At 58.4% G+C, this 23,947-nt stretch overlaps 1 protein-coding gene across 1 annotated transcript; it reads right to left on the bottom strand.

Moving 5' to 3' along the window:
- Window positions 1-763: 763 nt before the first annotated feature.
- On the bottom strand, window positions 764-19,828 carry LOC144730206 (RNA binding protein fox-1 homolog 3-like). Its single transcript, XM_078610822.1, is given in 14 exon segments — window positions 764-1,116; window positions 1,949-2,027; window positions 2,898-2,953; window positions 3,657-3,696; window positions 4,483-4,660; window positions 4,922-4,975; window positions 8,302-8,362; window positions 14,498-14,590; window positions 14,841-14,894; window positions 15,019-15,162; window positions 15,291-15,470; window positions 15,472-15,516; window positions 19,749-19,804; window positions 19,807-19,828. Coding segments are annotated over 14 exon segments (1,107 nt in total). The 3' UTR covers window positions 764-1,071.
- Window positions 19,829-23,947: the final 4,119 nt, after the last annotated feature.

Here is a 23,947-nt window from a genome sequence, read left to right as displayed (position 1 = left end):
CGTCAGCCGCGTGCGCGCCCGACTCCGTGGTGGGGATGTGGAAGAGCAGCTTCGGAAAGTCTTCAAACCGACAGCAGCAGCAGCCCGCGTTTACTGAAACACTCACCCCACTCACCACCCCAGGTCTAACCCTCCCACTGCTCCACTCTGGAGTTCCCTCCTCGCGTCGTCGTCGTCGTCGTCATCATAGCGATCGTCTCTTTCCCCGAATCTCTGCTAATAAATAACCTGGCGCAACTCAAGATGCTTGTGCTCAGTGAACTCCGTGTGTAAATGGAAGTGGGACCCTTCCAAGTGCCGGCAGTTTAGACCCCGACCACCCCCCTCCCCCCTCCCCCTCCGGCGGCTCACCCACCAGTGGCAAGGCTGGACACTAATTTAATCAGGAGGCTGAGAAGCCAATTAATGGCACAGATGCCTTAGCGGCCCCGAGTTAATTAGCGGCATGCGGCGCCAGCAAAGAAGAAGTGTGGGGAGTGGGGGGGGGGGCGAGGTCGTGATTGACGGGTGGATGGTGCTGCCACCCGCAGAGAGAGAGAGAGAGGCCAGGCAGGGGGGCTCCCAAATCCACCCCCTCGGTGTGAAGGGGTGGCCGAGGGGACCAACACCGCAGCTGCTGCAGCTGCTGCTGCGGTGTTGGTGTCGCTGCTGTTGCTGCAGCTGCTGCTGCTGCTGCTCCTCTTGCTGCTGCTGCTGCTTCTCTTGACCCCCCGCCCGCCCCACCACGGTGCTGACCCCGTGACCCCCGCCGTGGTGGATGACGATGTCGCCCCAATTAATTAAATATTAAAATCCGGTCACGTGTTCATCACGTGAAGGACGGAGCTGGAAGAGGTGGGGGGGGGGGAGGTGGGGGCACCGCCTCCCCCCTCCTCGTGGCCTTCACTTTCAGTCCCAACGTTGAAAGATTATTCCCGGATTTGACCCCGTCATGGGAACGTCCTCCATCCCATCGAGGTGCTGGGGGGGGGGGGGGGGCGGTGTATTGCTATGGCTGCTCCCCAGAGAAGGGGGAGTTGGGGGTGGGGGCTGGGGTGATGTTGAGGGAGAGTGCCCCCCCCCCCCACGGGGTCAGTAGGGCGTGAAGCGGCTGTAGGCTCCACGGTACAGGCTCGCCTGCGACGCGGACACACGGGGGGGGGGGGGGGGGAGAAGGGGGAGGGGCACACAGGAGGGGGGGGGGGGGGAGTCCGAGGTCAGGGGACACGGTTGTGGGGCAGATTGGAGCGCAGGGTCCAGGCAAAGTGCAGCTGGGAGCAGCCGTCACCGTTGCGGATCAGCGTGACTGCCACACGTGGTTCGTGCGCGGGGTGTGTTTGTGGTTTGTGTTGCGTCCACGAACGATGGGGAGCGACGCTCACAACAACGAGCAGAGCGCCGGGCAGCTAAAGCACATAGAGTTGGCAGAGTGGGGAGCACAGTCAGCCATCTCAGTCAGTCAACCCGTGGCACATGGCTCTGTCACGTGACATCCTGCCAACGGGCCTTTAACATTCTAGATTTGAAGCTTTCGTGACTGCAAGGATTCATTCGGTAAAGTCACGTAGGTAAAAAAAATGAAATTAAAATTAATAAAAAAAAAAAAAAATCACGACGTTTCGGAGGCAACACAAGTCTCCGTCATCAGGTGGGACCGTCACAGCCAGATTTGCTGTATGAAGTGAAACGTCGTAATTTTGATTATTTATTTATATTCATTTTAATTTCATTTTTTTACCTACGTGACTTTACCGAAAAACTAAGAGTATGGGCCTTCAACACTTCACGTGGCCTCAAAGTGCAACCGAGGATGACACGAGCGCCGTGGTGCCAACGCCATCACTGAGCGGCGAGTGGCAGCTGTGTTTTCTTGATTGCTGCTGTGCGTGGGGTGTCACTGAGGTCACGCGCGCGTCACTGAGGTCACGCGCGTCACTGAGGTCACGCGTGTGCTCCTGGGGTCACTCACCACGGTGCTGACCCCGTAGGTGGCGGCGGGGCCCAGCGCCGGATGGAACGCCTCCGCCGGGGCGAACACGCGTCCGTAGCTACGGCGACACGCAACACAGACAAAGATCCCCCGTGTAGCTTTAACAGACTCGAGGGGCAAGTGCTGTTCGCGAGCACCTATGAAGACCGGCACAGCACACGAGGGGGTGGGGGGTGGCTAGCACCACACCCGGCCGCCTTTGTCTCCCTAGTGCTGATGTTTAGACACCATACCAGGTACTCATTTAAGGTGAACAATTGAACAAAACGGGAATTGGGAGCAGCATCTTTGACACTCAGCACAACACACACCACACACAGCACACACACACACACACAAGCACCACACACAGCACACATACATACCACACACAGCACACACACACAGCACAACACACACCACACACAGTACACATACACACCACACACAGCACACACACACAGCACAACACACAGCACACACACACAGTACACATACACACCACAACAAGCACCACACACAGCACACAGTACACACCACACACAGCACACACACACAGTACACATACACACCACACACAGCACACACACACAGTACACATACACACCACACACAGCACACACACACAGTACACATATACACCACAACAAGCACCACACACAGTACACATACACACCACACACAGCACATACACACACCACATGCACGCGCCACACACAGCAAACACCACACACACCACATAAACCACACGCACTGCACAATCCACACGCACCACACACAGTATCAATTTATTATTCGATCACAAACGGGTATTAAATGCAATGTTATTCATTGTAATCAATCGTCGCAATCGTAATACATCATGAATTATTCCAGTGATTATATTGCCATTGTTACGTGGGGTCACGGAGCGTGCGAACGCGACCGCACCTGAGCCACACCTTCTCACCTGTCGCTGTAGGCGGTCGTGGCAGGGGCTGCGTAGCGGTACGTGGCATAGCCACCCTGGGTGGGGGGGGGGCACACGGAGGGGGGGCAGTGTCAGCATGGATAGAGGGCAGGGGTCAGCATGGACAGAGGGCAGGGGGCAGCATGGATAGAGGGTAGGGGCAGCATGGATAGAGGGCAGCATGGATAGAGGGCAGGGGGCAGCATGGATAGAGGGTAGGGGCAGCATGGATAGAGGGCAGGGGGCAGCATGGATAGAGGGCAGGGGGCAGCATGGATAGAGGGTAGGGGCAGCATGGATAGAGGGCAGGGGCAGCATGGATAGAGGGCAGGGGGCAGCATGGATAGAGGGCAGGGGCAGCATGGATAGAGGGCAGGGGCAGCATGGATAGAGGGCAGGGGGCAGCATGGATAGAGGGTAGGGGCAGCATGGATAGAGGGCAGGGGGCAGCATGGATAGAGGGCAGGGGGCAGCATGGATAGAGGGTAGGGGCAGCATGGATAGAGGGCAGGGGCAGCATGGATAGAGGGCAGGGGGCAGCATGGATAGAGGGCAGGGGGCAGCATGGATAGAGGGTAGGGGCAGCATGGATATAGGGTAGGGGCAGCATGGATAGAGGGCAGGGGGCAGCATGGATAGAGGGCAGGGGGCAGCATGGATAGAGGGCAGGGGCAGCATGGATAGAGGGCAGGGGCAGCATGGATAGAGGGCAGGGGGCAGCGGAGCCGGAGAGAACGGTGCGATGCCACCAGGACTCACGTAGAGGTCGGCAGCGTAGAACCCATCCTGGTAGACCACTCTGCAGACAGACACACGCACGCAGACATTTACACACAAACACACAGACATTTTCACACAGACACACAGACATTTACACACACAGACATTTACACAGAAACACACACAGACATTTACACACACAGACATTTACACCCAGACACACACACAGACACACACAGACATTTACACACAGACAGACACACAGACAGACACACACACAGACACACACAGACCTTTACACACACACACACACACAGACACACACACAGACATTTACACACAGACACACAGACATTTACACACACACAAACAGATATTTACACACACACACACAGACATTTACACACAGACACACAGACATTTACACACACACATGCATTTATAAACAGACACACACACAGACATTTACACACAAACACACACACAGACATTTACACACGCGAAGACAAAGACCCCCGTATAGCCTTAACAGATTGTAGGGGCAAGTGCTGTTAGCGAGCACCTATGAAGGCTGGCACGGCACACGAGGGAGTGGGTGGCCAGCACCACGCCCGGCCGCCTTTGTCTCCCTGGTGACGATGTACCAAGTACTAATTTAAGGCTGAGTCGACCTAGGAGAGGCCCAGCACCGGTTCAGTTAATCGCCACCGGTGTTGGCCGCGAGCGGTGATTCGGACACGGAGACTCGACGGGAAGCTGCGACCCCGCTCAAGGGGTTCATAGGTGGTGACCCCACAACCCTCTGTGAGATGAACAGGCCTTGACCCCATGACCCATGACGGAGCCGGAGAAGACGCCGGCTCACCCCCCGTATGCGGGCATGGTGGGGGGCGGCACACGGAGGGCGCTGAACACGGCCCGGGCCCTGCCCCTCGCGTGGTTTCCCCGGAACGCGGCGGCCGCTGCGGCCGCGGCGGCCGCGGCTGTGGCCGGGACAGCGGCCGGAACGGCGGCGGCGGCCGCGGGGAAAGGGATGCCCGCCACTGTGGGGGGGGGGGGGAGGGGGTACGGGGCAGAGCACACAACAAATAAAGACCTCCTGTGTAGACCGCGCAAGCCGTCGGGACAAGTGCTGTCAGCGAGCAGCGGCGCCTACGATGGCCGGGACAACGGCCGAACCCGGCCGCCTTTGTCTCCCCAGTGCTGATGTCGACGTGATGCGCTGCGACAAATATTCAGCGTCGGTGGCCGGTCCGGCTGAAGCGATGCCCTGCGGCCCGCGGCGTGAGTGAGAGTTCACTCACCGGCGTAGATCTCTGGCGCGTACACCGCGCTCACCACAGGGTTCCCTTTCCATCCTGGGCGGGTGTGGGGGGGGGGCACAGGGGAGGGGGGGGCACGGGGTGGGTGGCAGTGACCACACGAGTGGTGTTGGTGATCAGCATTGGTGGACGTGGAAACGTGGGATTGCGGCTGTGGAGCCTATTCGTTCTGAAGCGGCAGTCCACGTTCACTGACACTCTCACTCACACACTCACTCACATACACACTTACACACTCACACACTCCCCTATAAACACACACTCACTTACACTCTCACACACTCACTCACCTACAAACACACACTCACTCACTCACACACTCACTCACATACTCACACACTCACACACTCACTCACATACTCACTCACATACTCACATACACACTTACACACTCACTCCCACATTCACTCACACACTCACTCACACACCCACTCACCTACAAACACACACACACACACTCACTCACACACTCACTCACTCACACACTCACTCACACACTCACACACTGACATACTCACACACACACTTACACACTCACTCACACACTCACACACTCACTCACACACTCACTCACACACTCACATACTCGCATACACACTTACACACTCACACACTTACACACTCACACACTCACTCACATACTCACATACACACTTACACACTTACACACTCACTCACACATTCACTCACACACTCACTCACACACTCACTCACCTACAAACACACATTCACTCACACAGTCACCTACAAACACACGCTCACACACTCACATACACACTTACACACTCACTCACACACTCACTCACACACTCACATACTCACACACTTACTCGCACACACACTTACACACTCACTCACACACTCACAGACACACTCACACACTCACTCACACACTCACACACTCACATACTCACTCACATACTCACACACTCACAGACACACGTACACACTCACTCACATACTCACACACTCACATACTCACTAACACACTCACACACTCACACACTTACTCACTCCCACCTGCAAGAGACACCAGCATCTCGAATGAGAGAACCCGGTTCTGACAGCGTCGGTCGCACGCTGAGTGCCCTGACAAGTGGCGGAGTCCCGGGACATCCCGGGACATTGCTACCATCAGAGATCGGTGATGGGTGATGGGAATTCGTGATGGGTGATGGTGGGTGGTCGGGGGGTGATGGTGGTATTGATATGGGTGATGGTGGCGGTGGTGACAGGCATGGTGATGTGGGGGAAGAGATGGTTCGAGATGTGTGATGATGGCGAATGATGTGGCTTAATCCCAGAAGCGATCATTCTCTCACTCACTCATTCACATATATACTCACTCATTCATTATTCACTCACTCGCGTATTCATTATTGAGAGTGCAGCACAGATGGCGCCGCAGCATCTCTCCGTGCAGCCAGCAAGGAGGAAGTTGGGGGGGGCGACTGTGTTGTGTCTGTGTACTCCTGTGTGTGTGTTCCTGTGTCTGTGTGTGTGTGCCAGAGGTGTGGACTCGAGTCATGTGACTTGGACTCGAGTCAGACTCGAGTCATGAATTTGATGACTTGCGACTCGACTTGGACTTGCATAACAATGACTTTGTCCCACCTCTGGTGTGTGCTCCTGTGTGTGTGCTCCTGTGTGTGTGTGTTTGTGCTTAACATAGGAATTAAGCTTTCGTGACTGCAGAAATTACCGTACTCATTGGTCTTTTCGGTAAAGTCACGTATGTTAGAAATCTACGTTGGTATGTTCAGCCCAGAAGTTGAACACGACATTTAGCAGTCTTTTGAAATACGTGGTCAACCAGGTTCGTGTCTGACTGTGTTGTTGGCCGACTGGTTTTGCATCACATTGTGTTTCTAAGGTTTGTTGAGTTCTCGTCTCCCATCTTGTTGTTGTTGTTGTTGTTTGCTTCCGTGCAGTTTACCATTCTCTCTGTGTGGGCTGTGTGCTTGATGTCCCCCTGTGTGTTCCCTCGCTGTGTGTTTTACCCCATTTCCACCTGATGATGATCGCTTTTGTTGCGTTCGAAACGTCGTGATTTATTTTAATTTGGTTAAATTTTATTTTATTTCTACATACGTTACTTTACCGAAAAAAACCAATGAGTACTGTGTTTGTGCTTGTCTGTGTGTGTGTGTTCCTGCGGAGCACCGGGTGGCTAAAGCACAGCAAGTTGGCACAGTAGGGGGCACAGGTAGGTGCATCGGTCAGTCGTCTCAGTCAGTCGACCCGTGGCATCTGGGTCTGCCCCGTGACCTCCTGCCAGCGGGCGTTCGACACTTCACGTGGCCTCAACGTGCACATAGCCTGGCACAAGCGTCGTGGTAACGTCACCGCCACTTAGTGGTGAATGGCGGTTGTTGTTGTTGTGTTTGTGCTTGTCTGTGTATCCGTGTTTGTGTGCCTGTTACGGGAGCGGCAGTGTCGCGGTTAGCACTGCGCTGCACTATGAACCCGGCGTCCCGATTTCAATTCCCGCTCACGGCCAACACGAGTCACAATTATTTGAACCGGTTCTGGGCCTCCCCTAGGTCCACTCGGCCTACAATTAATACCTGGAGCGGTGTTTAAGCATCGCCACTGGGGAGACAAAGGCGGCCAGGCGTGGTGCTGGCCACCCACCCCCTCGTGCGCCGTTGGCGGCCTTCAGAGGTGCTCGCTAACAGCACTTGCCCCAACAGTCTGTTCAGGCTATACGGGAGATCTTTGTCTGTGTTGTCTGTCCGTGTGTGTCTATGGGGAGCGGTAGTGTAGCGCTACGAATCCGGTGACCCGAGTTCAATGACCGATAACGACCAATAACAGCGAATAACTGAACTGGTTCTGGCCTCCCCTAGATCCGCGGTAAGGATAAACGCAGGAGAGACAAAGGCGGCCGGGAGTGGTTCTGACAACTCCACACCCTAATGGGGGAGAGGAGGGGGGGGGGGATCTTTCCATGTGAACACACACACGCAACTACAACATCCGAGGCTGCGAGGTGCACTTTGAAGTGTGGAAGGCTTTCTGGCAGGGCAAGGGACAGACACACGTGCTATGGGTCGACTTAGATCACTAATCAAGGCATACAAAGACAAAGATCCCCCTGTAGCCTGAACGGACTGTCGGGGCAAGTGCTGTTAGTGAGCACCTATAAAGGCCGGCACGGCACACAAAAAGAGGCGCTGTGGTTAGCACCACGCCGGACCGCCTTTGTCTCCCCAACGTTGATTTTTCCACACTGCACCGAATGCTCATTTAAGGCCGAGTCGACCTAGGGGGAGGCCCGGAACCCGTTGAGACATTCGTCGGGTGGCCGACCGCTCGCCAGGTGAGAAAAGGTCGCAGCCGCTCATGGAGCCCTCCCTCACCGTTGCTTAACGACGCCACGGCCTTCTTATTCGTCATCACCCGCGCTGTGGCGTTGTTTACCTGCGGAGCGGGTGGGGGAGAGGAGGGAGGGGGGGGGACAGGTGAGACGAGTCGTCAGGGGGTGGGGTGGGTGGGTGGTCGTGCGTGTGGCATTGCCTCCATGCCCCTCCCACACCGCCGTGGCTCAAGCTCCCGAGGAGGGGGTCCCAACATCAACCGGAGGAGGGGAGAGCAAATTCGTGCACGGGCCACGTGCGTGCGCGTGCGTGCGCGTGCACATGCGCGCAAGGGGGTGGGGGCGGGGGTGGGCGGAGGGGGCGAGGGGAGGGGGGCGGTGTGGAGGCCTCGGCATGCGGCACCGCGGGGTTAGGGGGGGGGACTGCTGCTCCTACTCATCATCATCATCATCCTCCTCCACCTCTTGCCAGAACTTCGCCTTCCACGCTTCACGCGATAGCCTCGAAGTGCACCCAGCCCAGGTCACAGTTCGAGTCCAGGAACTCCCTTGAAGAGGAGACCGGGGGGGAGGGGGGGGGCCCTGACTGCAGCATTCTCTTGAACTTCGCCGTACGGTCCGGTCCCGCTACGACCGTCATCATCACTCGCCAACGTCGCACGAGGCCACGCGATCGTCCGTCGGGACCATGCTCGGGTTCTTGTTAACGCTGCGCGTTGCGAAAAACCGGTTCGAACCGGTTCGCCGCACGTGCATAAATGCCTCGGGCAATAAACGTGCTCTGTTGACCCCTTTTACAGCAGAAACGAATTCGGCTGCTCCAGCAGCGTGCCGCTCATGAGCGCGCTGGAGCGACTCGATCTCCCGGCACGGCACTGGAGCAATCTTTAGTAATAGGTTTTTACCCTTTCAACTGGTACAAAAACTGACACCTTTATACAAGGCATCATGTTTGCAATAACCACAACACAAGCAGTCAAAATGCAAACAAAAATAAACAACTCTGATGATGATAATGACAATGCATATCATTATGCAAACAAAAAGAAACAACTCTGATGATGATAATGACAATGCATATCATTATCATCATCAGAGTTGTTTCTTTTTGTTTGCATTTTGACTGCTTGTGTTGTGGTTATTGCAAACATGATGCCTTGTATAAAGGTGTCAGTTTTTGTACCAGTTCAAAGGGTAAAAACCTATCACTATATTTTTCCACTGGTAAAGGATGTCTCATAGTGTGGAGCAATCTTCTGAACCCTTCCCCCTCCACCCCACCCGACTCACCGCAGCCCGTGCGGAAGAGTAGGCCAAGGACTCCCCTCTCTCTCTCCCACTAGTGGAGGGCCACCTTTGGGCGAGCTGCGTGCGCGATGAACGCATCCGTGCGCCGTGAGTCATTGGATTTGTTTGGCTGCGTCGGGTGGCGGAGGGTCTTGACGACACGCATTTATTCGGATCATGACGTGGCCTGACCCAAACAAGACTCGATTATACGCAATGCTCATCATGATCATCATCGCCATGAACTATGGAGAGAAGTTGACCCGGAGGTTTGGAGATGGGAGTGGGGTCCGGGTTAGGGGGGCAAGCGGTTTGGCCGGTCGGGGTTAAATTATTATTCTCACCACCACCAATACCACCACCACCACCAACCTCATCAACATCCTCGAGACAGTGAGCCGTGTAACACCACCACCACCACCAACAACCTCTTTGTGAACACAAACAAGCCAGGCATCAACATGCAAATCACGTTACACAAACATGTGATGGCACGGGCTGGGGGGGGGTCCCTACTCCCTAGGGGGCCCGAGAGGGGGCCCCGGGGGCCCGGGAGACGGACAGGCGCCCTCGGGGATAGACGGGACCAGTGATGGCGCCTCCTGTAGCAGCAGCAGCAGCAGCTTCAGCACCACCTGTCAGAACCAATCACAGCCCGGCACGCCTGGCATCGCACATTCAACACGGATACTCACACAGCACGCCTAGCACATCACGTCTGGCATAGCACACTCAACACACAGCACGGCAACTCACACAGCACGCCTAGCATAGCACACTCAACACACAGCACGGCAACTCACACAGCACGCCTAGCATAGCACACTCAACACACAGCACGGCTACTCACACAGCACGCCTAGCATAGCACACTCAACACACAGCACGGCAACTCACACAGCACGCCTAGCATAGCACACTCAACACACAGCACGGCTACTCACACAGCACGCCTAGCATAGCACACTCAACACACAGCACGGCTACTCACACAGCACGCCTAGCATAGCACACTCAACACACAGCACGGCAACTCACACATCACGTCTGGCATAGTACACTCAACACACAGCACGGCTACCAACAACAGCACAGCTAACACAGAACGCCCGGCATAGCACAATCAAACACAATACGGCTTAGAGCGCAACGACCACAGCATGTCTAACACAGCAAGGGCACAGCACGCACAACAGCTTGGCCTCAGCGTCACCCGCACACCCCACTGAGCTCACCCCACTCAGCTCATCCGCACACCCCACTCAGCGTCACCCGCACACCCCACTGAGCTCACCCCACTCAGCGTCACCCGCACACCCCACTCAGCGTCACCCGCACACCCCACTCAGCGTCACCCGCACACCCCACTGAGCTCACCCCACTCAGCTCACCCGCACACCCCACTCAGCGTCACCCGCACACCCCACTGAGCTCCCCCACTCAGCTCACCCGCACACCCCACTCAGCGTCACCCGCACACCCCACTGAGCTCACCCCACTCAGCGTCACCCGCACACCCCACTCAGCGTCACCCGCACACCCCACTCAGCGTCACCCGCACACCCCACTCAGCTCACCCGCACACCCCACTCAGCATCACCCGCACACCCCACTCAGCGTCACCCGCACAGCCCACTCAGCGTCACCCGCACACCCCACTCAGCTCACCCACACACCCCACTCAGCGTCACCCGCACACCCCACTCAGCGTCACCCGCACAGCCCACTCAGCGTCACCCGCACAGCCCACTCAGCGTCACCCGCACAGCCCACTCAGCGTCACCCGCACACCCCACTCAGCTCACCCGCACACCCCACTCAGCTCACCCGCACACCCCACTCAGCGTCACCCACACACCCCACTCAGCTCACCCGCACACCCCACTCAGCTCACCCGCACACCCCACTCAGCGTCACCCGCACACCCCACTCAGCGTCACCCGCACAGCCCACTCAGCGTCACCCGCACACCCCACTCAGCGTCACCCGCACACCCCACTCAGCGTCACCCGCACAGCCCACTCAGCGTCACCCGCACACCCCACTCAGCGTCACCCGCACAGCCCACTCAGCGTCACCCGCACAGCCCACTCAGCGTCACCCGCACAGCCCACTCAGCGTCACCCGCACACCCCACTCAGCTCACCCGCACACCCCACTCAGCTCACCCGCACACCCCACTCAGCGTCACCCACACACCCCACTCAGCTCACCCGCACACCCCACTCAGCTCACCCGCACACCCCACTCAGCGTCACCCGCACACCCCAGTCAGCGTCACCCGCACAGCCCACTCAGCGTCACCCGCACACCCCACTCAGCGTCACCCGCACACCCCACTCAGCGTCACCCGCACAGCCCACTCAGCGTCACCCGCACAGCCCACTCAGCGTCACCCGCACACCCCACTCAGCGTCACCCGCACAGCCCACTCAGCGTCACCCGCACAGCCCACTCAGCGTCACCCGCACACCCCACTCAGCTCACCCGCACACCCCACTCAGCGTCACCCGCACACCCCACTCAGCGTCACCCGCACAGCCCACTCAGCTCACCCGCACACCCCACTCAGCGTCACCCGCACACCCCACTCAGCTCACCCGCACACCCCACTCAGCTCACCCGCACACCCCACTCAGCTCACCCGCACACCCCACTCAGCTCACCCGCACACCCCACTCAGCTCACCCGCACACCCCACTCAGCTCACACCCCACTCAGTTCACCTACCTCGCCTCTCCCGTGCGTGAGTGTCAAGGTGGGGCGCGGGGGTGGGGGGAGCTGCAGGTGGCATCACGTGACGCGCACCTGGAAATTAACCCCCCCCCCTCCGGCCCCCCACAACCCCCCCCCCTGCAACCCCCCCCCCCCCGCACCCCCCCCCCTCCGGCCCCCCACAACTCCCACCCGCCCCCCCTCCCCCTGCAACCCCCCCCCGCACCCCCCCCCTCCGGCCCCCCACAACTCCCACCCGCCCCCCCTCCCCCTGCAACCCCCCCCGCACCCCCCCCCTCCGGCCCCCCACAACTCCCACCCGCCCCCCTCCCCAGGGCAGCAGGTGGAGGCTCAAGCCGCACGATGAATATTGCAGAGGCCGCGTGCTGCCCGTTAGCAGGTACAGTGAGCAGGTACAGCGCTCCTCACCACACTCACCATACTCACTCACTTACTCACCACACTCCTCACCACACTCACCATACTCACCACACTCACCATACTCACCATACTCACTCACTCACCACACTCCTCACCACACTCACCATACTCACCACACTCACCACACTCACTCACCACACTCACTCACCACACTCCTCACCACACTCACCACACTCACCACACTCACTCACCACACTCACTCACCACACTCACTCACCACACTCCTCACCACACTCACTCACCACACTCACCACACTCCTCACCACACTCCTCACCACACTCACCTCACTCACTCACCACACTCACTCACCACACTCACTCACTCACCACACTCACTCACTAACCACACTCCTCACCACACACACTCACCACACTCACTCACCACACACTCACCAAATCCACTCTCCATGCGCATCATCCCGACCCTCTTTGCCTCTCCCTCTGTCGACAGACGCGACACCAAGGGACGGACATCGCAAAGCAGCGGGGACTCCGACTCACGGCCCCGGCACGCGGCAGCGCCAGGCCGCGCACTGCTGATGAGCCGTCGTGAGGACTGGTCACCATCGCCCCCCCCCCCCCAAACCGCCAAGCGGCCGGCAACAATCAGTGTAACGGATCACTGTTGTGGCGTAACGCGTTTGTCTTGAAGTGGGCGGCGGCGCGGGGAAGGGGGGGTCATGGCCAGGAGGATGAAGAAGGCGGCTTGCTTCGTCAACAGCGACAAACGCCCACGGGCGCAGCGTCGTCGCGTGCACGAGTTGTCGTCAGCCTTGCCCCCCACACCACCACCGGCCCACGCTGCGTGTGGTCAGTGTGCGTCGGTAGGTGAACGAGTGCTGCTGCAATGGCGCACATGCCTCGTATGCCGTCCAGGCGAGATCGCGAGAGTGTCGTTACGAGGGGTGTCCGCTCGTTATTTACGGAGAGGAACCACAGCCACAACCACAGTCACAACCACAGCCACAACCACAACCGCAACCACAGCCACAACCACAGCCACAACCACAACCACGAGCCACACCAACAATTACAGCCGCCTTAGCTCAACACAGCTACAACCCATAGCCACATTCACACCCAAAACTACAACCCGCACGCTCTGAGCTCACACAGGACTAAAGCCATCTCGTAACACCTCCTCTCACCTCCTCTCACCTCCTCACACCTGGCGCTCAGCCCCAGGTGTGTCTGCATCTCCACCTCCAAGGGACGGCGACTCTCCTGCCTCTCATCTCTCATCTCACTCTACTCCCCTCCACGCACTCCCCTACCTCTCCCCTCCCATCTCGCTCCACTCCCCTCCACGCACTCTCCTGCCTCTCCCCTCTCATCTCACTCTACTCCCCTCCACGCACTTTCCTACCTCTCCCCTCTCATCTCACTCTACTCCCCTCCACGCACTCCCCTACCTCTCCCCTCCCATCTCACTCCACTCCCCTCCACGCACTCTCCTGCATCTCCCCTCTCATCTCACTCTACTCCCCCTCCACGCACTTTCCTACCTCTCCCCTCTCATCTCACTCTACTCCCCTCCACGCACTCTCCTGCCTCTCTATCCCCTCTCATCTTCACGTGACCTCTGCTCAACAACAAATGTCTCCTGGTGAAGGCCTCAGTCTACACCCTCGCCCCCTAAAACACTTTGGTCATTCGCCAGCACTGGCTCCAGCGAGCCCCACCCGGCAGATGAGACACTGAAGTGGGGGGGCCTGTGGGGGGCCTGTGTGGGGGGCCTGTGGGGGGGCCTGTGTGGGGGGGTGGGGGGGCCTGTGTGGGGGGGGTGGGGGACTCACCTCAATCTTCCTCCCCTCCACCACGCTCCCGTGCAGCTTCTCCCGCGCCTGCTCCGCCTCTCCGCTGCTGTCAAACGTCACGAAGCCGAATCCCTGCGGTGCCCAGGGTCAGAGGCCGGGGGTCAATTGCCGGGGTTGGAGGTCAAGGTCACCACACTCGCCCAGGGGTCAAGGTCACCACACTCGCCAGGGTCAGGGATTCAGGGTCAGCGCAGTTATTGAGATCAGGATCTCTATAGACACTGGGTCAAGGTGATGACGATGATGATGCTCGTGATGATGATGGTGATGATTGGTGGTAGCCAAGCCGCTGTGGATGCGAGGGGGAATGAATGCCGCTCACCTTTGACCCCCGCTCGTTGAAGATGATCTCTACATCCAGGATTTTCCCAAATTGCTGTGGGGGGGTGGGAGAGGAGAACATGGGGTCACAGGGCAAAGGTCAGAGCCCTGAACACATGTCCTTCACCCCCTTCGCCTCTCCGCCACCCCTGCCCCCTCACCCTCACCCCGCTTCTCACCCCGAACATCTGCCGGAGGTCGGGGTCGCGGAAGCGGAAGGGGATGTTGGAGACGTGGAGCCTCTTGTGCTGCCCCTTGGGGGAGGGGGGGCCGCCACCGTCTGCGGGGGGCGGGGGCAGCGCCGACTCATCCTCCGTTTGCTGCTGGGAGTGGGGAGGGGCCACAGAAGGGGGGTAGTGGGGGGCACGGGACGGAGGTGGGTGGTGAGTTGGGGGGGCGATGTGCACGCTACTCGCCCGCGTGTGGGTCGCTATGGTTACACCGCACTCACCGTTGCCGTGCCGGGGACGGAGAGTCCGTGGTGAGCGGAGGTCGGGGCTGCCGTGGAGTTGCCGTGATTGAGGGGGGCTGCCGTGTAGAGGGCGAGGCTGTTCGCAGAGCCCCCCCCCAGCTGTTGAGCGAAGTCGCCCCCCAAGCCGTTCTGGGGGGGCGGTGGAGGGGGCAGGAAGGGGGGCGGCCATCGGCTCGGGGCCCGCGCCAGGCGGGTCCAGCCCACCCTGCGTGACACAAGAACACACGCACGTGAACACACACGCACGTGAACACACAAGAACACACGCACGTAAACACACACGCACGTGAACACACAAGAACACACGCACGTGAACACACACGCGCGTGAACACACACGCACGTGAACACACAAGAACACACGCGTGAAACACACACTTGTGAACACACTAGCGTGAAGACATGCGTGAACACATACGCGTGAACACACACACGTGAACACACACGCGTGAACACACATTTGTGAACACACGCGTGTGAACACACATGCGTGAACACATACGCGTGAACACACACACGTGAACACACATTTGTGAACACACGCGTGTGAACACACATGCGTGAACACATACGCGTGAACACACACACGTGAACACACACACGTGAACACACATTTGTGAACACACGCGTGTGAACACACATGCGTGAACACACTAGCGTGAACACACACACGTGAACACACACGCGTGAGCACACACGCGTGAACACACACACACGCGTGAACACACACGCGTGAACACACACACGTGAACACACACCACGCGTGAACACACACACGTGAACACACACGCGTGAACACACACGCGTGAACACACACACGTGAACACACACACGTGAACACACACGTGAACACACACACGTGAACACACGCGTGAACACACACGCGTGAACACACACGCGTGAACACACTCGAACACACACGTGAACACACACTCACGTGAACACACAACGCGAACACACACGCGTGAACACACGCGTGTGTGACATTCCCCAGCGGGCAGTGAGTGAGTGAGTACATTTACAAATTATTTGGCAGGAAAAATTGTCACCCCCCCCCCGCCGCCCCCCAGGACCCTCCTGCATAAGGAGTCTTGAGACTCAGCGAGGCTGTCCCGGGTGAATACGCGGAACAGTGACGATGATGAGAACCCCAACGCGGTTAGACATCGGTTTGTTTCATCACCGGTAACCGGCTGGACAACAAACCGGTTTCACACAAGAACGCACGCGTGAACGCACTTGAACGCACGCGTGAACGCACGCGTGAACGCACGCGTGAACGCACGCGTGAACGCACGCGTGAACGCACGCGTGAACGCACGCGTGAACAAGACAAAGACTGTAGGAGCAAGTGCCGTTCGCGAGCAGCGCCGATGAATGTTGGCACGGCACACGGACGGGTGGATGGACAGCACGACGACGCCTGTGCTGTGTCTCCTCGTGTGGCGATGTTTACTACACACCGCACCAGGTACTGATTTGAGGCGGAGTCGACCTAGGGGAGGCCCAGGCCCGGTTCATATAATCATCACTGGTGTTGGTCGTGAACAGGAATCAAACGCAGGTCTCTGGGTTCGTAGCACGGCGCGCTCACCGCAGCATTACCGCTCCCCATGCCGGAAACACACACGTGAACACACACACGTGTACACCACACACATGCACACACGCGTGTATACACACACGCGAACACACACACGTGAACACACACGTGAATACTAACACGTGTGTGACATGCCCCAGCGGGCAGTGAGTGAGTGAGCCCCGTCTTGTGTGGAGGTCCGCGGCTCTAACGCGGCAGGCCGCCCTGGTTAACCGTGCGGTGGAATTTCAACGAAACCAGGCGCCGTGTGCATCACCCACGTGACGTTGTACGGTGCCAATTTACCACGCGTCAAACATTACACGAGTTACTTGCCAACTATTTTCTCCGGCAGTGCATTTACAAATGATTTGGCAAATAATTCGACAGGGAAATTGTCACCCCCCCCCCCCCCGCCGCCTCCCAAGACCCTCCTGAATAATGAGTCTTGAGACTCAGCGAGGCTGTCCCGGGTGAATACGCGGAACAGTGACGATGATGAGAACCCCAACGCGGTTAGACATCGGTTTGTTTCACAACAATCCAACAAACCGGTTTCACCCATCATCCATCCCTCCTCACCCCCTTCTCGTGGAGTTTGGATGATACGAGTATGACATGTTACAGTTTAGCGCCATGAAGAAGGGCAGTTGCCCGAACCGTCGCCTGTTATAGTTTTCCTTTTACAGGTAGGAACAACAGGTTCCACACTGCCCACCAGGGGATTTTTTGTCTGTCTGTCGTGCATATGGGGAGGGGAGGGGTGGGAGGGGTGGGGCTGGGTGGAGAGGGGAGGGTGGGGAGGGGCTGGGTGGAGAGGGGAGGGTGGGGAGGGGCTGGGTGGGGGGTGGGAGGAGTGGGGCTGGGTGGGGAGGGGCTGGTCACCCCGTGGTGCCCTTATAAAACTCAACGTTTAACCTACACACTACACTATACACGACACGAAACACTACACTTATACAGGTAGGAACAACAGCTTCCACACTGCCCACCAGGGATTATTTGTCTGTCTGTCGTGCACGAATGCGTTGTCCAACCAAGTTCCTACCTGCCCACTCGGAAGGAACGTGTTATTGGCACATTTTGCATATACCACAAAGTGACAGCGACGTCACCACAGCTCTTGTGCCAAGCTAGTTGCACATTGAGGCCAAGGTAGCACAGTGCTCCCCACTGTGCCACCTCGCTGTGCTTTACACGCCCATGCGCTCCGCTCGTTGGTTGTGAGCGTCGCTCCTCCACCCTCCGCTGTTGCTGGAGGGCGACTGCCTCCAACTGCTCAGTAGCAGTAGCGTCCTTCACGAGCCTCCTCTACGGAGGTTCACACCGCTGGTTCAAGTCGTCGGCAAGTCGTCCACTCGGGTCCACATCCTCCTGTACCACATCACTCCATCTGTTCTCTAGCCCGTGCCGCGCCTGTTTTTAGACCCCTCTGTCCGGCCAAGCAAAGGCTGCTTGGGCATGCGGTGGCTGTGCACGCCGGCTCCGTGGACTCAGCCAAACAAAGCCTCGCCTACCGGAGGAGCTCACCGATGAGACGGCGTTCTGGATCTCTCTCAAGGATCTGAGAGCTCCTCGTACACTCCAGCCTGATTGGATCGTAGACCCACGCAGACGTTCTTATTTCAGAGTGGTCCGCGTTTCGCAAGCGTAGAGAAGGGGGGCATAACTGTGGCCGAGAAGACTCGGGACATCGCGTGTAGGGAAGGAGACGTACAAAGACAAAGATCCCCCGTATAGCCTGAACAGACTGTTGGGGCAAGTGCTGTTAGCGAGCATCAAAAAAGACCGGCACGGCACACGAGGGGGTGGGATGGCCAACACCACGCCCGGCCGCCTTTGTCTTCCTAGTGGCGATGTTTACACACCGCACCAGATACTCATTTGACGCTGGGGGTGAGTCGACCTAGGGGAGGCCCGGCACCAGTTCCGATAATCGTCACTGGTGGTAGCAGTCAGCGGGAATCAAACTCGGGACCGCCGGGTTCGTAGCGCAGCGCGCTAACCGCTGCACCACCGCTCCCCCCAAAGGAGACATACATGGATGGGCACATAAACACACACAGACAGACACAGACATACACAGACATTAAGACCCACAAAGACAAATGTATATAGAGATATAGGCACAAATATATTAGGACACGGAACACAAAGACAAACATCCCCCGTATAGCCTTAACATACTGTAGGGGCAAGTGCTGTTAGCGAGCACCTATGAAGGCCGGAACGGTACAGGAGGGGGTGGGTGGCCAGCACCACGGCCGACCGCCTTTGTCTCCCCAGTGGTGATGTCTACACATCGTACCAGGTACTCATTTGAGGCTGAGTCGACCTAGGGGAAGCCCAGGACCGGTTAAGATAATCGCCACTGTGTTGGCCGTGAGCGGGAATCGAACCCGGGTCGACCGGGTTCGTAGCGCAGCGCGCTAACCGCTACACTACCGCTCCCCACACACGCGGACACACACGGACACGCGGACACACACACGGACGGACACACGTACACACACACGGACATACAGACGGACGGACACACGGACATACAGACGGACACACACACGGACACACATACGGACGGACACACGGACACACACACGGACGGACACACGAACACACAGACGTACACACACAGACGTACACACACCACGGGCACACACGCGGACACACGTACACACACACCGACACACACACGGGCACACACGCGGACACACACACAGACACACGGACACACACACCGACGAACGAACCCCGAGGAGGCCGCTAATTTCCGCACCCCACGGACCCCGATCTCCCCTCCCACGTGGGCAGGTGAGTGAGGGGAGGGGCTCACCTGGGGGAGGGGAGGGGCCTCACCTGGGGGAGCGCGAGCAGCTTGATTGGCAGCGCGGAGAGGCCGAGTGGGGGGCCAGGACCCCCCGTGCAGACAGCATCATCGCGGGGGGGGGTAGGAGAGACGGGGTTGGGGGAGAGGGGGGGGGGGCGCGACGGCCGCTGAGGGGAGGGGGGGTGGGGGGGGGGTTGTCGTGGGGGGGGGGTTGTCGTGGGGGGGGGAGTAATTAATTTAATCCACGTGAGGCCCCCCGCGGAGGTGGCTCAAGGAGAGCCGCTTCACCCCCCCCCCCCCCACGTCGCCCCCCCACCCACCCACCTCGCAGCCAGCTAAGCGAGACTCGCGTAACGCGGGATAACGGCCGGTGTTACCGGAGGGGTAACGCGGGGTAACGCGGGGTAACGACGGGGTTTACCGGAGGGGTAACGGCGGGGTAACCGAGGGGTAACGACGGGGGGTAACGGTGGGGGTAACGCGGGATAACGGCGGGGGTTACCGGAGGGGTAACTGAGGGGTAACGGCGGGGTAAAGGAGCGCGGTCAGTCCTCGCTGACGCCGCGAGCGCGACTGAAGAGGGCGCGCGGCTCGTGCCGATATATTTAGGTGCCCCCCCACCACCACCCCCCACCCCCCACCATGCCTCCTCCTGCGGGGGGGAGGGGGTAGAGCGAGGGGATCAAGTGTCTCCCGCGTGCGGCAACGGGAGGGGGGGCAAGGGGGGGGAGGTCCCACCCTCCCCGCGACACCTGCTCCCTTTGTCAGTGGAAGCTGACAGGGAGTCCGCGAGCCCCTCCCCCGCGAGCCCCGCCCCTCCCCCGCGAGCCCCGCCCCTCCCCCGCGAGCCCCGCCCCTCACCCGCGAGCCCCGCCCCTCCCCCGCGAGCCCCGCCCCTCCCCCGCGAGCCCCGCCCCTCCCCCCCGCGACCCCCGCCCCAGCTGTTCCCTCCCACGGCGAGGAATCGTCTCAAATTCCACCCCCACCCAACCTCATCGCCACTGACACCGTCCCATCACCACATCATCACATCGCCATCACTATCACCACATCACCATCACCATCAGCACATCATCATCAACATCACCATCACCACATCATCACATCGCCATCATTATCACCACATCACCACATCAACATCGCCATCACTGTTACTATCACCACATCACTATCATCACATCACCACATCATCACATCGCCATCACTATCACCACATCACAATCACTATTACCACATCACCACATCAACATCGCCATCACTATCACCACATCACCAGCACTGTGATTTTCCTATCACCACATCACCATATCACGATTACTGTTACTATAATATCACTATCATCACCACCTCACCATCACCACATCACTATGGCGACTCCATCACCATCACCACATCGCCATCACGATGACCACCACCACATCACCACATCATCCACACCACATCATCCACACCACATCACTAGAACATCCCTAAACTGAACATTTGTAAAGAAGAGCTTCATTAGCTCACCGGATTTCTCCAGAATAAATAAAGATTATTGATTCTGAAAATATTACCATGAACATCACCATCACTGAACCACAACACCACGTGACCCCTACATCACCGCCCCCGCCCCTTCCCTCGACAACAGATGGCCCCGCCCCCGGGCCAAGGCGACCCCCTCCCCTATCAGCCCCTCCCCCATAGCCCCTCCCCCATCAGCCCCTCCCCCATCAGCTCCCTCCCCCACAGCCCCTCCCCCATCAGCCCCTCCCTCCCTCCCCCATCAGCTCCCTCCCTCACCCACAGCCCCTACCTCCCCCATCAGACCCCTCCCCCATTAGCCCCTCCCCCATCAGTCCCCACCCCCCATCAGCCCCCCTCCCCCAAAACCTCCCTCCCCAAATCACCCCCCTCCCTCTGCTCCCTCCCTCCCGCCCCGCGTCTCGAGACCCCCTCGCACCCCCCACGCTGCCCGCGACCCCCGCGTCTCGACGCCTTCATCGGGCGCAGTGACCCCCCCCCCTCCTCCACCTCTTCCCCCAGCCCCTCCCCTACCCGCTCTGGCACCAAAGCCACGCGAACCCAGGTTTGTGTGGGGTGATGAGTGTGGTGTGTGTCAATGTGGTGAGTGCGGTGGGTGTAGTGTGTGTGAGTGCGGTGAGTGTGGTGTGGGTGCGGTGGTGAGTGCAGTGTGTGTGAGTAAATGTGGTGAGTGAGTGAGTGCGGTGGGTGTAGTGTGGTGAGTGTGGTGTGTGTGAATGTGGTGAGTGTGCGCGGTGGGTGTAGTGTGGTGAGCGTGGTGAATGTGGTGTGGGTGAATGTTGTGAGTGAGTGAGTGCGGTGGGTGTAGTGTGGTGAGTGTGGTGTGTGTGAATGTGGTGAGTGAGTGCGGTGGGTGTAGTGTGGTGAGTGTGGTGTGTGTGAATGTGGTGGGTGAGTGAGTGCGGTGGGTGTAGTGTGGTGAGTGTGGTGTGAGTGAATGTGGTGGGTGAGTGCGGTGGGTGTAGTGTGGTGAGTTTGGTGTGTGTGAATGTGGTGAGTGAGTGAGTAGAGTGCGGTGGGTGTAGTGTGGTGAGTGTGGTGTGTGTGAATGTGGTGAGTGAGTGCGGTGGGTGTAGTGTGGTGAGTGTGGTGTGTGTGAATGTGGTGAGTGAGTGAGTGCGGTGGGTGTAGTGTGGTGAGTGTGGTGTGAGTGAATGTGGTCGGTGAGTGCGGTGGGTGTAGTGTGGTGAGTGTGGTGTGTGTGAATGTGGTGGGTGAGTGAGCGCGGTGGGTGTAGTGTGGTGAGTGTGGTGTGAGTGAATGTGGTGAGTGAGTGAGTGCGGTGGGTGTAGTGTGGTGAGTGTGGTGTGAGTGAATGTGGTGGTGAGTGAGTGCGGTGGGTGTAGTGTGGTGAGTGTGGTGTGTGTGAATGTGGTGAGTGGAGTGAGTAGAGTGCGGTGGGTGTAGTGTGGTGAGTGTGGTGTGTGTGAATGTGGTGAGTGAGTGAGTGCGGTGGGTGTAGTGTGGTGAGTGTGGTGTGTGTGAATGTGGTGAGTGAGTGAGTGCGGTGGGTGTAGTGTGGTGAGTGTGGTGTGAGTGAATGTGGTGGGTGAGTGCGGTGGGTGTAGTGTGGTGAGTGTGGTGTGTGTGAATGTGGTGGGTGAGTGAGTGCGGTGGGTGTAGTGTGGTGAGTGTGGTGTGAGTGAATGTGGTGAGTGAGTGAGTAGAGTGCGGTCGGTGTAGTGTGGTGAGTGTGGTGTGAGGAATGTGGTGGGTGAGTGAGTGAGTGCGGTGGGTGTAGTGTGGTGAGTGTGGTGTGAGTGAATGGTGTGAGTGAGTGAGTGCGGTGGGTGTAGTGTGGTGAGTGTGGTGTGAGTGAATGTGGTGGGTGAGTGAGTGCGGTGGGTGTAGTGTGGTGAGTGTGGTGTGAGTGAATGTGGTGAGTGAGTGAGTGCGGTGGGTGTAGTGTGGTGAGTGTGGTGTGAGTGAATGTGGTGGGTGAGTGAGTGCGGTGGGTGTAGTGTGGTGAGTGTGGTGTGAGTGAATGTGGTGAGTGAGTGAGTGAGTGCGGTGGGTGTAGTGTGGTGAGTGGTGGCTGTGTGGTGAATGTGGTGGTGTGAGTGAGTGCGGTGTGTGTAGTGTGGTGAGTGTGGTGTGAGTGAATGTTGTGAGTGAGTGCGTGCGTGGGTGTAGTGTGGTGAGTGTGGTGTGAGTGAATGTGGTGGGTGAGTGAGGTGCGGTGGGTGTAGTGTGGTGAGTGTGGTGTGAGTGAATGTGGTGAGTGAGTGATGCGGTGGGTGTAGTGTGGTGGTGTGGTGTGAGTGAATGTGGTGGGTGAGTGAGTGCGGTGGGTGTAGTGTGGTGTGTGTGGTGTGTGTGAATGTGGTGAGTGAGTGAGTGAGTGCGGTGGGTGTAGTGTGTGAGAGCGTGGTGTGTGGGTGAATGTGGAGAGTGAGTGCAGTGAGTGCAGTGTGTGAGTGTGGTGAGTGGGTGAATGTGGTGAGATGAGTGCGGTGAGTGTAGTGTGTGCGAGAGCGTGGTGCGTGGGTGAATGTGGTGAGTGCGTGCGTGGGTGTAGTGAGTGTGGTCAGTGTGGTGTGTGTGAATGTGGTGAGGTGAGTGTGGTGTGTGTGAATGTGGTGGTGAATGTGGTGAGTGAGTGCGGTGGGGTGTAGTGAGTGTGGTCAGTGTGGTGTGTGTGAATGTGGTGAGTGAGTGTGGTGTGTGTGAATGTGGTGGGTGAATGTGGTGAGTGAGTGCG

This window comes from Lampetra planeri, chromosome 35 (assembly GCF_965212315.1).
Source record: "Lampetra planeri chromosome 35, kcLamPlan1.2.h2, whole genome shotgun sequence".
In the NCBI taxonomy this organism is placed as follows: Eukaryota; Metazoa; Chordata; class Hyperoartia; order Petromyzontiformes; family Petromyzontidae; genus Lampetra; species Lampetra planeri.
The sequence above is the reverse complement of the archived record's forward strand: the minus strand, read 5'-3'. Positions and strand labels throughout refer to the sequence as shown.